Here is an 18370-nt window from a genome sequence, read left to right on the forward strand (position 1 = left end):
AAAAATATTTCATTCTCCACTAAATTTTTTTATGGTTACCATGAAATTTATATAAAACTTTTCATAGATGAAAGTTATTTTTCTGCTGATAGCAACTTATCTTCATTTGTCTATAAAAGTTCCATTCTTTAGCTCTTTCCTTTTTACATTTTTGACATCACCAATTACCTTTCTTATGATTTGATTACAAGTTGTGGTAGCTATACTTCATTTCCTTTACCTTCTGTGCTATAATTAGGACTTAAATATATTATTACAAAAGGTTACTTTTCTATCATCATAATCAGAGTTGTGTACTTTCATCTTTTGTGCACTTTCAACTTGAAGAGCTCTTTTCAACATTTCCTGTAAAGCAGGTCTAGTAGTGATTAACTCAGTTTTTGTCTGGGAAAGCCTATATTTCTCCTTCATATATGAAGAGTAATTTTGCCAGATTGAGTATTCTTGGTCGGCAGGTTTTATCTTTCAACATTTTGAATATGTCATTCCACTGTCTCCTAGCCTACAGAGTTTCTCCTGATAAATCTGCTGATAGCCTAATGAGGGTAACTCTATAGGTTACTATTTTTCCTTGCAGTCTTTAAAGTTATCATTGACTTTTGTCAGTTTTAATATGTCTTGGAGAATGTCCTTTCTTGTTTACATATGTAAAGGTGGATGTATATATCCAGTATCTTCTCCAGGTTTGGAAAGTTCTCAGCTATTATTTAACACACTATCTGCTCCCTTTTCCCTCTCTTCCTCCTTTGGCTCACCAGATGAAGTCAGAGAGTTTTTGCAGTTTCTTCACTTTTTAAAAATCTTATTTCTCTTTCTGCCATCTGAATCATCTCTATATCCCTACCCCTGAGCTTGCTAATTCTTCCATGTGACTTGCTCTATTTCCATTGCATTCTAATTCTTAATCTCATTTATCGAGTCCTTTAGCTCCATAATTTGTTTGGTTTCTTTTTAGAATTTCAGTCACTTGGGTAAAGTACTCCTCCCGTTTATTAATTTTATTCCTGAGATCATTGTATTGCCTAAGTTTTCCTGCAGCTCACTGAATTTCCTCTTAATAGCTATTTTCAACTCTTTATCAGTTAGATCACAGTATTCCAGATCTTTGGGTTTGGTTGTGGGAAAACTGTCACTTTCTTCTTGTGATAACATGATTACAATGATATTTTCCCATGGTGCTTGATGAAATGAGACTTTGCTCTCACATTTGAAGTAGCAAAGATTTTTCTTTATTTAGGCAAGGCTTTGTTTACTCCTAACAATTCAGTAGGTTGGTAATTAGAAGTCTTCCTTTTGTTTTCCAGAAGGTGGTGCTATAACACAGGTTATTATTATTTTTAATTTTTTTCATTTCTCTTACCAGTACAAGGTTGGGAGTTGGGAATGTGTATCAACAACAAAAGTAAGTTGGCAGAGAAAATAAAAGAGGAGAGGGTAGCTGGTGGCACATTGGAGGAGATGTACGTTAATCTTTGGGCTTTGGGTGTGCCCACAACCTAGTAGAGGGATCCCCAAGTTTGGGGTGAGGGTCCCACCAGCCCATGGGTAGTTATGGGCTGGTATGGCCCATGGTATGGCCAGAATCATGGGACCAATGGACAGGAGATGTTTTCTTTCCTTTCTCTTTGCCCTTTTCTCTTTCCTTTCCCTCTCTCTAGTCACTGAGCTCTCTCCACAGAGAGAGCAGCAGGTCCCTCTAGCTGCAGCATGCACAGCTGGGCAGACCCCTACTCACCACCATCACCCTCCACCTCCTTTGCCAAAAAAAGGTCTGTGCTGGCCCACTGCAGACCTACTGGCAACATTCCCTCACTCCACAGCCTTTTCTGCATTCCAATCCACTCACTTTCAGGTACAAAGATGGATGGATCTCGAGTGTCCTGGAATGCTATGCAGAAGAGCTTTTTAAAAAAAATTTTTTTTTGGTTATGCATGTCCAATTAGATGTACATTGAAGGGGAGAGGAAAAAGAGAAATAACTCATACTGACACCACTTCAATCGTAATTATTTTAAAGTCCATGTCTGATAGCTTAAATATCTGAATTCCTATGAGGTTTTTTCTATTGTCTTGCCCTTGTTTCCTAGCATGTTGAACACTGTGTGAAAATATAGAGGGCCCACTTTATTTTATTCTCCTTCAGAGAATAAAGACAGGAGGCAGATCATCTTAATATGTCTAGTATTAAGCTGATTCTAAGGATTTCGGTCTTCAGGGGCTTGCAAACAAAAACCCAAGTGCTTACCTGCGACTCTCCTCCTTGATAAGTTGTGAACTCCAACTGCTGTCTCCCCAGGATTCAAACTATGCCTAGCTTTTCTGCCTTTTATCCACTGTTCTCTGTTTGGCTTCTTACATTTACCATCTTTACAAATTAGCAAATGACTCAAAAAGAAAGGCCAAACAAAATGTCAGACTCACTCCAATGCATTTTTCTTCTCACAGGGATATCAACCACTCAAGTCCTGGCTGCCTTCAGATTTTTAATTTTCTCCAGATTTTCAATTCCACTTTAACTAGAAAGTTGATTTGATGCAAGTTAGAAATCATAGCCAGATAGGGAAGACAATCTCGAGTCTTTAAAATTAAAATATACAAATATGTGTGTGTGCATGCGCACACATGTTTATCAATTCAGTTCAGTTGCTCAGTCATGTCCGACTCTTCAGGACCCCATGACATGCAGCTCGGCAGACTTCCCTATCACCAACTCCCGGAGCTTGCTCAAACTCATGTCTGTCAAGTCGGTGATGCCATCCAACCATCTCATCCTGTCGTCCCCTTCTTCTTTTGCCTTCGATCTTTTTCAGCATCAGGTTCTTTTCCAGATTAAATCTAGATAAATTCCAGATAAAATCTAGGAATATATTCTTTACCATACCTCACATGGCATACTTTCTGAACTCCTCTAGTTATAATGATCATTCTCTGAATGAAATATATGTGGCTAAGATTTTTTTCCAAATTATGGAACCAAGAACTAAAATCAATATTCAACATTTAGCTTAATACAAAGTACAGAACTATACTATTAATACTTCTACAACTATCTACTAATATGGTTCATTAATATCAATCTATATGTCTATTTTCTACCAAAAAACAATCTTTACACTTAAGTACTCATAATATATACATAATATATACTCATAATATATACTTCAAAACTCATGGTCAGATAAAACTTCAATATGTTAGAACCGCTATCAACTGTTCTACTCTCTTATATACCTGCTTTTCATTTTTGTTTTTACCCTAGATTTGACACTTATCCCTATCAAATTCTACCTAGCAACTCAAAGAGTCAATGAATATTTAAATTCTCATTCTATGACTTGTCTATCAATTATCTCATCTAGCTTTGTTCTATCCCAAATAGGAAATCTTACTATACATATTAAATAGAGTAAAGGACCAAGATTTCCCTTAGAATGACACGTAAGTTCTTTGGGAATAGTTGTTCAGCAGCAATAAGCCCTCCAAAGCACATTTCTTTATCTTAACCAAAAAGTTTACCATAAGACACAAAGCTAAATTTCTTACTAAAAGCAAATTTATAGTATATAGTATAACCATCATACTACTTAACTGTGAATTAGTAGAGCACTGAGAAGGCCTGGTATAAATTTGAGTAAAAGGTAGATTCATTACATCATATTTGACATAGAATTCAAACATGAGAGATGAATCATTTAAGTAAATTCTGTTTTGAACATTTCCCTCTTCCTTCTTTCCAGATACTCCCAATTTGTAGCATCATTGCCACATTTTTGACAATGACATAAACAGTTTGCTTAAAATCTTGTATGACTAAACATGTAGGTGCTTAAGATATAATTGGTTCTATTATTTCATTATACGGAGCTACTCTACGTCCAAGGTCAGGGGCGGCAGCTGAGAGGAGCTACCCCACGCCTGAGGTCAGGGGCGCAGCCGAGAGGAGCAACCCCACGTCCAAGGAGCAGCAGCTGCACAGGCACAGGAGGGCCGAGAGGAGCTACTCCACGTTCAAGGTCAGGAGGGGCGGCCCTGAGGAGATACCCCTCATCCAAGGTAAGGAGCAGCAGCTGAGCTTTGCTGGAGCAGCCATGAAGAGATACCCCATGTCCAAGGCAAGAGAAACCCAAGTAAGATGGTAGATGTTCAAAGGGCATCAGAGGGCAGACACACTGAAACCATAATCAAAGAAAACTAGCCAACCTGATCACACGGACCACAGCCTGTCTAACTCAATGAAACTAAGCAATGCCATGAGGGGCCACCCAAGACGGACGGGTCATGGTGAAGAGGTCTGACAGAATGTGGTCCACTGGAGAGGGAATGGCAAACCACCTCAGTATTCTTGCCTTGAGAACCCCATGAATAGTATGAAAAGGCAAGATGATAGGATACTGAAAGAGGAACTCCCCAGGTCAGTAGGTACCCAATATGCTACTGGAGATCAGTGGAGAAATAACTCCAGAAAGAATGAAGGGATGGAGCCAAAGCAAAAACAACACCCACTTGTGGATGTGACTGGTGATAGAAGCAAGGTCCCATACTGTAAAGAGCAAGATTGCATAGGGACCTGGAATGTCATGTCCATGAATCAAGGCAAATTGGAAGTGGTCAAACAAGAGATGGCAAGAGTGAATGTCGACATTCTAGGAATCAGCGAACTGAAATGGACTGGAATGGGTGAATTTAACTCAGATGACCATTATATCTACTACTGTGGGCAGGAATCCCTCAGAAGAAATGGAGTAGCCATCATGGTCAACAAAAGAGTCTGAAATGCACTACTTAGATGCAATCTCAAAAACAACAGAATGATCTCTGTTCATTTCCAAGGCAAACCATTCAAATATCACAGTAATCCAAGTCTATGCTCCTCAACCATTAACACTGAAGAAGCTGAAGTTGAACAGTTCTATGAAGACCTACAAGACCTTTTAGAACTAATACCGGAAAAAGATGTCCTTTTCATTATAGGGGACTGGAATGCAAAAAGTAGGAAGTCAAGAAACACCTGGAATAACAGGCAAATTTGGCCTTGGAGTACGGAAGGAAGCAGGGCAAAGGCTAATAGAGTTTTGCCAAGAGAACGCATTGGTCATAGCAAACACCCTCTTCCAACAACACAAGAGAAGACTCTACACATGGACATCACCAGATGGTCAACACCAAAATCACACTGATTATATTCTTTGCAGCCACAGATGGAGAAGCTCCATATAGTCAGCAAAAAGACCGGGAGCTGACTGTGGCTCAGATCATGAACTCCTTATTGCCAAATTCAGACTTAAATTGAAGAAAGTAGGGAAAACCATTATACCATTCAGGTATGACCTAAATAAAATCCCTTATGATTATACAGTGGAAGTGAGAAATAGATTTAAGGGACTAGATCTGATAGACAAAGTGCCTGATGAACTATGGATGGAGGTTCATGACATTGTATAGGAGATAGGGATCAAGACCATCCCCATGGAAAAGAAATGCAAAAAAGCAAAATAGCTGTCTGAGGAGGCCTTACAAATAGCTGTGAAAAGAAGAGAAGCAAAAAGCAAAGGAGAAAAGGAAAGATATAAGCATATGAATGCAGAGTTCCAAAGAACAGCAAGGAGACATAAGAAAGCCTTCCTCAGCGATCAATGCAAAGAAATAGAAGAAAACAACAGAATGAGAAAGACTAGAGATCTCTTCAAGAAAATTAGAGATACCAAGGGAACATTTCATGCAAAGATGGGCTCGATAAAGGACAGAAATTGTATGGATCTACAGAAGCAGAAGATATTAAGAAGAGGTGGCAAGAATACACAGAAGAACTGTACAAAAAAGATCTTCATGACCCAGATAATCACAATGGTGTGATCACACACCTAGAGCCAGATATCCTGGAATGTGAAGTCAAGTGGGCTTTAGAAAGCATCACTACGAACAAAGCTAGTGGAGGTGATGGAATTCCAGTTGAGCTATTTCAAATCCTGAAAGGTGATGCTGTGAAAGTGCTGCATTCAATATGCCAGCAAATTTGGAAAATGCAGCAGTGGCCACAGGACTGGAGAAGGTCAGTTTTCATTCTAATCTCAAAGAAAGGCAATGCCAAAGAATGCTCAAAGTACCACATAATTGCATTCATCTCACACACTAGTAAAGTAATGCTTAAAATTCTCCAACCCAGGTTTCAACAATACATGAACCGTGAACTACCAAATGTTCAAGCTGGTTTTAGAAAAGGTAGAGGAACCAGAGATCAAATTGCCAACATCCGCTGGATCACTGAAAAAGCAAGAGAGTTCCAGAAAAAACATCCATTTCTGCTTTATTGACTATGCCAAAGCCTTTGACTGTGTGGATCACCACAAACTGTAGGAAATTCTTCAAGAGTTGGGAATACCAGACCACCTGACCTGCCTCTTGAGAAACCTGTATGCAGGTCAGGAAGCAACAGTTAGAACTGGACATGGAACAACAGACTGGTTCCAAATAGCAAAAGGAGTATGTCAAGGCTGTATATTGTCACCCTGCTTATTTAACTTATATGCAGAGTACATTATGAGAAGCGCTGGGCTGGAAGAAGCACAAGCTGGAATCAAGTTTGCCGGGAGAAATCTCAATAACCTCAGGTATATAGATGACACCACCCTTGTGGCAGAAAGTGAAGAGGAACTAAAAAGCCTCTTGATGAAAGTGGAGAGTGAAAAAGTTGGCTTGAAGCTAAATATTCAGAAAATGAAGATCATGGCGTCTGGTCCCATTACTTCATGGGAAATAGATGGGGAAACAGTGGAAACAGTATCAGACTTTATTTTTCTGGGCTCCAAAATCACTGCAGATGGTGACTTAAGCCATGAAATTAAAATATGCCTACTCCTTGGAAGGAAAGTTATGACCAACCTAGATAACATATTCAAAAGCAGAGACATTACTTTGCCAACAAAGGTTCATCTAGTCAAAGCTATAGTTTTCCCAGTGGTCATGTATGGATGTGAGAGTTGGACTGTGAAGAAAGCTGAGCACTGAAGAATCGATGCTTTTAAACTGTGGTGTTGGAGAAGACTCTTGAGAGTCCCTTGGACTGCAAGGAGGTCCAACCCGTCCATCCTAAAGGAGATCAGTCCTGGGTGTTCCAATGGAAGGACTGATGCTGAAGCTGAAACTCCAATACTTTGGCCACCTCATGCGAAGAGTTGACTCACTGGAAAAGACCCTGATGCTGGGAGGGATTGGGGGCAGGAGGAGAAGGGGATGGCAGAGGATGAGATGGCTGGATGGCATCACCGACTCAATGGACGTGAGTTTGAGTAGACTCCGGGAGTTGGTGATGGACAGGGAGGCCTGGCATGCTGCAATTCACGGGGTCGCAAGGAGTTGGACATGACTGAGCAACTGAACTGACTGACTGATTCTCTCATAACTAAGTCTGGCAAAACTCAAGTCAATTATGGAATACGTATAGTACCAAGTTATGCCCCAACATGTTAAAAACAAAAATTAAATAATATTTATGGTATTTATCGAGTAAAGTAAGAATTTAGAAAAACACTTATGGCATACTTAAAACTTTAATTCCATTATTTTCAATTATGATAGCTATATAACCATCTTATAATTAGTTTATAATTAAGAAATTGAGAGATTAAATGAGAATATATTGCTCACTATGTTTTTAATAGTGCATAAAATGTAAATACAAAATAATATGAAGAATAAAGAGTCCAAAAAAAAGTATTTCAATAAATTAATACACTAACATTCAGGATAAGAGATGTTAGAGCAAGATTTGATGATTCTATAAAAGGCATTTAAAAAAACTAAGGGCAAATTTAAAAAAGGATTATTAACACTTAAAAATAAAAGCACTACCAAAAGAAATACAGTAAAATTTATCAAAGGCAAACACTGTCAACCATAAGACACCACTTAAGCAAGAATACTGTTCCCTTGAAGGGGTGCAGGTTTCTATTATTAGCAGAGATAAGAGCTGCCTCAAATTCTTTCCTTAATAACACTATACTAAAAATAAAATGGTTGCCACATTTCAAAATAAACACATTGCTTTGCATATGCATTTCAGTGGTCTAAATAATAGATAAAAATCGATTTAACCTGATTCAAAGTGTTTTCTCTTACATTTGCAACTAATAAACACACTAGGGAGACTGGCTGTCACTTTCATAGCACATTCAATATTTTAGGGGTCTTCTGCCACCCACTTTCTCATCTGAGATTAGATCTTCTCTTAGATCCAATTAAATTATCTACCTGGCTTCAAAATATTAACTACTTGCTCTATAAAGTACTTTCCCTATCATTAAGGAAACCACAAGAATCTCAGAAGAGTAAATGCGACAATATAATCACTACAAAGCAGTACAAATGCTTTAAGGAAAGCTAACATGAACTACAAGGTAAGTGACTATTTTGGCACATTGAAAAAAAAAAAAAAATCTAGATAAAGCAGTGCTGTGTCAGCATGGGAAAGGGAGAAAGTCCACAGAATTGAAGTAAGTTCCTCAGTATATGATCAACTACAAAAATCCTTTCTAACTCACATAGATATGTGTGGAGAAAGATTGTAGAAAGGCATTTTTAGCTCAGAGTCTGCATTTTCCGAAGTTTGAAAAAAATTAACTGTATTATTTTGGTTCTGCTCCAAGTAGAACCTTGACAACAAACCACATATAAAAACTGCCAGCTGCTGCTCACATCCTCCTCCCTTTCCCAGCTTTGCCTCCTTTATCCAAGAGTTCTATGATCACTACCATGAGACCTGGAATAGATATCTGTTACATGTTTGCATATATTCATTGCATACATATACACGGTATACAGAAGAGAGTGATAAGTGAGCAGTGTCTGGAGAATTAGATTAATAAACATACACAAATGAAATATGAAAAAAGACCAGAGAAAAATACAACATAGTAAACTCTTTCTTCTCAACATCAATTAAATCCTGGTCTCAGAACCAGATCACAGATTATTCTGAGTTCAGCTAATTACAGGTTTACAAATATATAAAATAGGGCCCAAGTATACAAATACATAAAAGTTAAGTACTTGTATATTTTCACCTACATTTTCTCCTCTATTACTCTCAAAAGTATAAAAGAACATATAAGTCTTATTCCCTTTTTCAGAGATCAAGTGACTTGGGCTTGCAACAGCAAACTTCCACACAGGAGGCCTTCTAAATCCAGTATTCTCTATATTGTATACCATCCTGCCTTTGTGGACTTCCTCTGAATCTATCCATCTATAACATTGTTTCCTATAGAAAAGTGTCTTTCAAGAATCAATCCATTACACAAAATGAACAAAATCCATTCAGCATTAAGGACAAAACACTGAAATCACAAAAATGAGATAAATCAGGGGGAAAAAACCCTAAATAGCACACTATTTACTTGATTATTTAAGAAAGATGATGAATTCATTTTCATTCCATTAACGGTCTAGTATTTCAGAAAATATATAGCTTCATTAGTTGGAAGTATTGCTTAACAGCTGTTTAGAATTACATATTTTCAGAAGTAAAATCAGTTCAGCTAGCAATTTATATGAACATCAACAGTTATTTTCATTTCATTCTTATTCATTTTCCATATTTGTGAAAAAACAAATTTCATGACTTAACCCAAAAAGACTGGATTTTTAATATAAACACTAAAAACTAAACATCATATAGCACAAATGAGTTAATCATTAGGAACTTTCCAATGCAGGCAACCAAAAAAGTTGGGGCAAATTATTAAAGTTAAGTCTCAATGTTGCAATCAGAGTTGCAATCAGAATCACAATCAGTAAATATTTATTATTAACAACACCTCACACAGGGTACAGGATTCACTCAAATTGGCCATGTATCTAGTCATCTCCACAACAGCCATCTCTCTGTAAAGTAACTCATTTTCTCTTAAGCCATTTTATGTGCCTCAATTCATTTAATCCTTTAAAAAAACACCTAGAATGGAGGTAGCCAAGTATTGTTATTGTCATTTTACAAAAGAGGAAACAAGCTCAAAGAAGTTTAATGGTTTCCCAAATTCATATAACTGGCAGTAGCATGAAATGAAAATCCCCAGCTAATGCCTTCCAAAACCAATGTTCCTTCATCCTAGGACATCGTTATGTTTTTACAAATTCTCTTTAGTCTGGTTACTAAAGGCCACTGGCAATCTTTAGTCAAAGTTATTTTCATAATGGGGATGGGGCAACCCTGAAATACCTGGTATTTTAAAGAAATTTAAATAGTTAAATTAGTTAATAGTGTCAGAATTCAGTAACTTTATCATATTAAAAAAATGGAATGGATTGAGACACAAGAGTAAAATTTATATGAAAATATAATTTTTAATCATCCATATGTAATTTATCCATCTGCCAATGCAAGAGACTTATGAGACAGGGGTTCGATCCCTGGATGAGGAAGATCCCCTGCAGGAGGGAACAGCAACCCACTCCAGTATTCTTGCCTGGAGAATCCCCATGGACAAAGGAGCCTAGCAGGCAAGAGTCGCAAAGGGTCACAAAGGGTCGCAAAGAGTGGGACAGACTTGCATCAGAGAACCCTAAATTTGCCACTTCTGCAACTTACTAGCACTGTGACCTTAGGCAAATTAAGGTATCTAATTCTCAATATCTACATTTGCAAAATGGAGATAATACCAAATCCAGGATTACTTTGGGGAATAAATAAAACCAAGTGCATATATAGTAAACATAGTATCAACTTAATCAAGTTGTAGCTTTTATCACTAAATTGTTACAAACATGTTTCCCTTTTCTTTTGTTTTACATTATTTCAGCTATGGTCTTCAGTAATTCAAACCTCTACTAAACCAGAAGGAACAATTAAACTTATCCATTTTTTGAAATTAAATCTTCAAAAATTCGGTTGCAAATAAATTTCACATTCCAGTGTTGTTGCTAAGGAGAAGAAAAAAACAAAGCCCAAAGAGGTTTCAAGTATTCTTTAGGGCCTTGACACTACAGTTCAGTTGCTCAGTCATGTCCAACTCTTTGCAACCCCATGAACCGCAGCATTCCAGGCTTCCCTGTCCATCACCAACTCCTGGAGCTTGTTCAAACTCATGTCCATCGAGTCTGTGATACCATCCAACCATCTCCTCCTCTGTTGTCCCCTTCTTCTCCTGCCTTCAGTCTTTCCCAGCATCAAGGTCTTTTCCAATGTCAATTCTTCACATCAGGTGGCCAAAGTAATGGAGCTTCAGTTTCAGCATCACTCCTTCCAATGAATATTCAGGACTGATTTTCTTTAGGATGGACTGGTTTGATCTCTTTGTAGTTCAAGGGACTTGTCACTACATGAGGGTCAAAAACAATGCCAGTGTGGGTCAGAAATACCACAGGTATAACTCTGAGGTCCACCAGCTGACCAGGTAGTTGTCTGAGATATAATTTATCACTTAGGACTTGGTATTTATATTTCTAGGGCTTCCCAGGTGGCACAGTAGTAAAGAATCTGCCTGCCAATGCAGGAGGCACAGGAGACAGGAGTTCAGTCCCTGGGTTGGGAAGATCCCCTGGAACAGGAAATGGCAACCCACTCTAGTATTCTTGCCTGAAAATTTCCACGGACAGAAGAGTCTGGCAGGCTACAGTCCATGGAGTTGCGAAGAGCCAGATACAACTGAACAACTGAACACAAGCTCTACATTTGCTTATCTCTCCTGTTATCTTACACAGAAGTGAAGATTTAACAAAATATTTACTTAATTTCTTGAAAGCCAATTCTGTGAGCTATTCACGTAAGTATTTGAAAAACAACAAAAAACAAAGCCTTGATGAGACCTTGCTGACTAGAAAAGGCTACTTTGACTGAAAGCCTCCTATGAGATGGTTGGATGGCATCACCAACTTGATGGACATGAGTTTGAGCAAGCTCTGGGAGTTGGTGATAGATGGGAAGCCTGGTGTGCTGCAGTCCATGGGGTTGCAAAGAGTCAGACACGATTGAGCGACTGAACTGAACTGACCCTATTGTGTATAATTCTAATGAAGAATAATGATTTTATAAATCAAATCTGTCAGTTCTCACCCTGAAAATACAAGCTTCTTTTAAAAATATAATTACCATTATATTTAAAACACTTTTTTTCTTCAACTGGTCTTTGTAAAACACATGCACAGATCTGTTCTTCTAGAATTTCTATGACCTTCATTATTTAGGTAGGAACTGAGCAAGTCTAATTACAAGACCTTTTAAACAGCAGTTATACCTTACCTGGGAAAGAGTAAGAATCAAAACAATACATAGAAAAAAATTTAAGTAGATAAAATGCACTACTTTAAATTCTGACAGCCAACATAATCTGTTTCCATAAGTACTCCCCTAGTACTCTTACACTAGAACAATGGAGAAAAATCAACTCAATATTTAAAATAAGGTTTCAATCATTTATCAACAATTAGAAGGATTTCCATATGTTTTTAAAAGTAGCTTTAAACAAGTGCTATTAAATGAAAACTAGTTCTTTCCATTTTTGTTCATTGCACCTAACTTTGCTCTGTAAACTGATACATCAACAACTGAAGTTAAATGTTCAATATCTATAAATAACATAATAGCTAAAGAGAGAAGGCACATAAAATATTCAGCACTTCTCCATGTTTTTACAGCCATATAAAACTAAACCATCTACTACTGTTTTTTAGTAGAAATTAAATTTATAAAGTCTAAATCAATAGCAAATCAAAATGTAAGTATTTTCAATAAACGCTCCTGGAACAATTGGATATCCATATTCAAAAAGTTGACCTTAGAATCTCAACTTATACCATACTCAAATGTTAACTCAAAATGGGTCCTAAATGTAACTATAAGAGCTAAAACAATAAACATCTATTTTTTTAAAAAATGTGAAAAAATTCTTGAAACCCAAAGCAAAGATTTCTTAAACGTAACATCAAAAGCATCATCCATAAAAGGAAATAGTCAATAAGAAGGACCTCACAAAAATTCAAAACACTTAATACATGTCAGACAACTGACATGAAGAAATATTTGCAATAAGGGACTTGTATCCAGAATTTATAAAAAAAAAATTCTTATAAACTCAACCAATCCAACAAATGAACGAAAAAAAAGACATTTCGCCCAAGATACACAAATGGCGATTCAGTACATGAAAAGATGTTCAGTATCATCACTAGGAAAGCACAAATTGAAACCCCAATGAGTTACCATCTCACACCTACTAGAAGAGTCATAAGAAGACAATAAATAAATGTCAGTGAGGATTTGGAGAAATAGGAACCCTCACACATTATTGGTGGGATTGTAAAATGGTACAACCACTTTGAACAGTATGCAGTTTCTCCAACAAATAAAAATAAAATTATGATACAAGCCAACAATTCTTCTCTTGGGTATATCTACCCAATATACATGAGAACAGATATCCGCAACAGAGATTGCACACAGCGTTCATGGTGGCATTATCTGTAACAGTCCCAAACTGAAAACAGAGGTCATCAACAGGTGACTGCACAGGCAAAATGTGGCATTTCCATGAGGTGGAGTATTATTAAGCAAGGAAAAGGAACAATGCTATGTCATGCATGAACATCAAAAGCCTTGTTAAAGAAGTCAGACACGAGAGACTTCATATTCAATGATCTCATTTATAAGAAATGTCCAGAGAAAGCATATTTATTCAGACAGAACACAGATGAACAGTTTCCTAGGGCTAAGGGTTAATTATAAATGGCATGAGGAATTTTATTGTGGTGATGGAAATGTTATAAATCGATCTATAAAATGGTTGCACCATTCAGCAAAGTCACAAAAAATCACTGACTTGTACTATGCATAATACATTTGGGATGGGTGACTTTTATGATATGTTAAATATGCTTGAAAAAAAGTTGTGTTTAAAAATAAGAGTGCTCTTGTTTGTAGTCCCTTAAAGAATTACAATGGACCCTTGAACAACACTGGAGTTAGAGGCACTGGACCCCAGGAAGTTAAAAACTTGTGTATAACCTTATATTCATCCCTTAGTATTCATGGTTCCACATTTTAGGATTCAACCAACCTGGACTGTATAATACTGTAGTATTTATTTAGAGGAAAAAAATAATCTGTTGTAAAAGTACACCTCTGCAGTTGAAACTCATGTTGTTCAAGGGTCCACTGTAAATGAGTAACTTCAGACTGCTGCAACTTATATAACTTATATTTTTATTTTAACTTATATTTTTATTAAGCAACTGTACTAATTCTAACTTTGGATGGGAGAGCACTGTCTAACTTTGGAGAGGTGCTCATACAGTGCTAGGAAATCTCCCCAGTTAGTTGCTCACTGGGAAGGAGTCTTCCAGGAAAAGGATTTCTCATAAATTCAAGTACCTTCTGTTGGTTTATATTTTAAGTCAGTGCCTAGAAGCAGTTCAAGGATATATACAAAAAGAGATTTAAGTTGTCCTGTGACAATGGACCAAATGATCTGATGGGTATTTTAGCCAACATTCAGATTACACAAGAATTTTTTTTAAAAAACAACAATTTTTAACACAATTTGAAAAGGAACAGTATACATTATATAACCTGGAAAGTGTACATGCCTAGATGGTGAAGACTTGAGTGTATAACATCAAAACACAATAGTCCTTAGTAATGTCACAGCATTAATCCAGTTCCTGAATCTTCATATATTCACTCTAAATATATTCTCTTCACTTACCACTTTATGAGGTCTTGCAAACCTAAGCTAGAACTTCACAGCCCTCACAGGACTTGAAAGAATTTTACAAACCTGAGGTCTTTACATAAATACCACCCTATCTGTAAGGCCATGCCTGACAATCTTACTGAAAATTGCTAACTGCACAAAACGGATTCATTTTTCTTCACAGCACTAAAAATACTACACACACACACACACATACATACACACACACAAATATATATATAGTGATTACTGTCTTCCCCTACTAGAATATAAGCACCACAAAAGGAAAGATTTTCAAGATTTTGTTCCTAGGGTATCCCCATTACCTAGAACAGTGCCTGGCACACTGTAGGCACTCAGTAAGTGTTTACTGAACAAAAGAAAGGGTATCAGATGTGTGCAAGTAAATAAAAGCTGATCCCTGCCATATGAATGAACGAGTCTCTTCTATCCACTTACAGCCTGGACTCAAGGTTAAAATAGGATTTTTGGACGAAGTAAAAGAGTAGTACTGATCTCTACACTACCATGTGTAAAACAGCTAGCTAGTGGGAAGCTAAGGTCTGGCACAGGGAACTCAGCTGGGTGTTCTGTGATGACCTAGCAGGGTGGGAGGGAGGCTGAAGAAGGAGGGAATTCACGTATACTTACAGCTGATTCACAATGTCATAGAGAAGAAACTAACACGAAATTGTAAAGTGATTTACTATAATTTTTAAAACCTAAAATTTTTTTCATTATGATTTTTTAAGGAAACAGAGGCCTCAATAAAATCTTCAAGCTGCCTACCCAACATTTTCCCAGCAAAACAAAAAAAAAGAAAAAAGCAACAACCAAAAGAAGTATTTTTAATAAGTTGATTCTAGTTCTGGAGAGAGGACAAGTTAATTAAACTCACATGACTCTTAAGAAAAACAGGAAAGTTCAATACTTAACCAGTAACCAGTTAAAAAAAAAAAAAAAAATCAAAGCAGCCTGTTTTTCTACACCCAAAATGGGATCCCATCACCTAGGAACACAGAGCTCAGCAGAGTATGTCTTACAGTTCTGGCCTCAGCCCTACATCCTCCAAGATCCAACTCCAAAGTCCCCTTTTCCTTTCCCTCCATCCTGGAAGCCTTCCTAGAACCATTTTACACACACCAAGCAAGCTTCAGACCTCCCAGTTCTAACTAAGCCCTGACCCAACCCAGCTGCATCCCAGCGTTTCCCACGGCCCGCAGAAAGACCCACCCATCTCGCGCCCCGGGATCCCCCGTAGACTACCAGCCCTACTAATCCACAACCAGGGAGCACGAAAGAATCCAGACTTGAGGACTTCCCAGCCTGGCCAAAATTGGAGGACATTTTAGACCTTTATCCCAGTTCTGCCAATTTCGGTGTGACCTTGAACACGTCCCTCCTAGGAGGTCCCCGTTTTCTCACGTTAAAGGCGAAGATAACACCTGCACCTGCTGTAAGGATTACAGGAGATCACACGTGAAGCACCTAACGGGACACCTGGCACGAAATGGGAACTCCACCATCAGGGCCGTGGATCATTCCCCAGCCCTATCCCTACAGCCTCCCAGCTGAAAGGCATCTCGCCCAACAACCCAATCTCCGGGTTTCAGAGGCGGGCACTGAGGTCGGCCAGTAGAAGCGTGCTGGACGCCAGTCCCAGGACCTCGCGACGCCCCCGCCCGAGCCCCCTAGCCAGGCCCCCGCCGTTGCCGCGGGGCGAAGCAGTACCCACTGCCTTCCCTGGGTCCCCAGGTTCCGCGCGGCCCGGGCGCGGCCGCTCCACCTGCCGCCAGGCCCCGCCACCCGCTGCCCGCTCGCGGCCCGGCGCTCCCGGACTCCGGGGCTGGGCCTCCCGCGAGGCGCGGCGTACTCAACTCTTCACTTTGCCGAAGGTGCCGACGCCCAGCGTGTCGCCCAGCACGTAGTGGCCGATCTTCACCCGCCCGTCGTGCTTCTGCTTCTCAGCCATGTTCGGCGCGCGCAGCCTCGCTCCGCCGCCGCGGGATCCTCTGTGCGGCCGCCGCCGCCGCCTACCCACAGTGCAGCGGGCCCGCGGGGGGCGGGGGCCCGAGACTTGGGGACCAGGCGAGGCGAGGCGGGGCGGGGCGCGGGGAGGGGGGAACGCGAGCAGGTGGGGGGGGGCGTGGGCGTGTGCGCGCCGAGGCCCCGTGGGCGGGCGTCAGGCCGGCGTGGGCCCAGGACTAGGGCCCTGGGGGCGCAGTGGAGGGAGGGTGGCGCTCGGTGCGGGGGAGGTCGGAGGCCGACAGGTGTGCGCGGAGCGGGGAGGGGGAAGGATGTCGCCTCGCTACCTGGAGGAGGGGCCCTTGGGTGGGAGCCGGGTTAAGGGGCCCTTGAGCAGAACCTGACGGTGGAAATGAGAGGGTGAGATTTGGGCCGAATCTTGGCGAGTGGAAAGAGATGGAAGTATTAATAGAGCCTGGAGAAGAGAAACAGGCCTGAAGTGTGGGGAGAGAGGGGCGTGAAAAGCAGCGTGTGGGTCCGAGGGAAGTCCAGGCTGGCGGCAGTGGGGAAGGGCCTTGATCGAAGGTCAGTCGGAGGAGAGTCACAAGGAAGAGTTTGGAGTCACGCACTGTTTTCATACAGGTCACCACAGCACAAACAAAAAAAGCCAACTCTGCTGGCTTCACTGGTCCTCCTCTACGTACTGTCTAATTCTCAGTTGAGGAGAGACCCTCTCTAGAGCTCTCGGTTCTAACTAATTTGCACAAAGTTCCCCAATCAGTCCCAATATTTGCTCAACTGTATTTTAGACATACTTATATAAATATTTGGGCTTTCTAGGCGGCTCAGTCGTAAAGAATCCGCCTTGGAGACAAGGATTTGATCCCTGGGTTGAGAAGATCCCAGGGAAAAGGAAATGGCAATCCACTCCAATAGTGTTGCCTGGGAATTCCCATAGACAGAGGAGCCTGGCGGGCTGCAGTCCATGGGGTCGCAAAAGAGTCAGACACGACTAATCAAGTATATATAGCATAGAAATTGTGGCAGAGCTGCACAAGAGGGAAATAGTGAAAGAAATTGAAGAGGGAAACTGAACGTTGTGAGCTTGGGGAGTAAGCTACCTAAGGGACAAAGGGCAATGTAAGGGCACGAATTAAAGGTAAAGATTGAAGGGGGAGTGAGGAAACGGCAAGAGGAAACTAGAAGCAGGCAGAGCCTTAAAAACTGCCGAGATACAGTAAGTACAGTGATTATGGCTTCCTCCTCCCGCCCTCCTTTCTCCTCTCTTTTCTTCTTTCTTTCCTTCCTTCAGTCTCCTAGTTTCCAGTGTTGCCTGTCTTTCAGTGCTTAAAAATCATTTGCCTATTGGGAATAAATGTTTAAGGATTAGTTGAACATCTTTTACCTTTGTGTATGACAGTAGAGTTTCAAGGTCACATTCCTCAAATAGTAAGTCTCATCGCATTATTTATAGGTAAAGAGAGAAATGTATTAAAAAGGATAAGATGTAACACAAGTTCTTTTTCTGAGAAGTGATGAATATGCAAACTGCAAACTTGCATCTATTCTGCACACCAAGCCAATCTGATGAGAGATGATCATGGCTTATAAATTATAGACATCACAGCTGTTGAACAGAGGCTATTTCTGTTCATTCTTGGGATCATCTTTCTTGCTGACAAGAAGTATCATTTAAGAATCACTCTACCTAGCCGGCAATTGGA

General features: G+C 39.7%; 1 protein-coding gene across 2 annotated transcripts in view; it reads right to left on the minus strand.

Moving 5' to 3' along the window:
• PRKAA2 (protein kinase AMP-activated catalytic subunit alpha 2) overlaps positions 1-16732 on the minus strand; it is a 79367-nt gene extending 62635 nt beyond the window's left edge. Inside the window, exon 1 of one of the 2 annotated variants that reach the window (XM_027537127.1) lies at positions 16560-16732. In XM_027537127.1, the coding sequence (XP_027392928.1) occupies positions 16560-16653 (94 nt within the window). In that variant the 5' untranslated portion in view covers positions 16654-16732. The remainder of the gene's footprint in view (positions 1-16559) is intronic. The other variant, XM_027537128.1, reaches the window with a different exon arrangement.
• Between the last annotated feature and the right edge of the window lie 1638 nt (positions 16733-18370).

The sequence above is a fragment of the Bos indicus x Bos taurus genome, chromosome 3, assembly GCF_003369695.1.
Source record: "Bos indicus x Bos taurus breed Angus x Brahman F1 hybrid chromosome 3, Bos_hybrid_MaternalHap_v2.0, whole genome shotgun sequence".
NCBI lineage: Eukaryota > Metazoa > Chordata > Mammalia > Artiodactyla > Bovidae > Bos > Bos indicus x Bos taurus.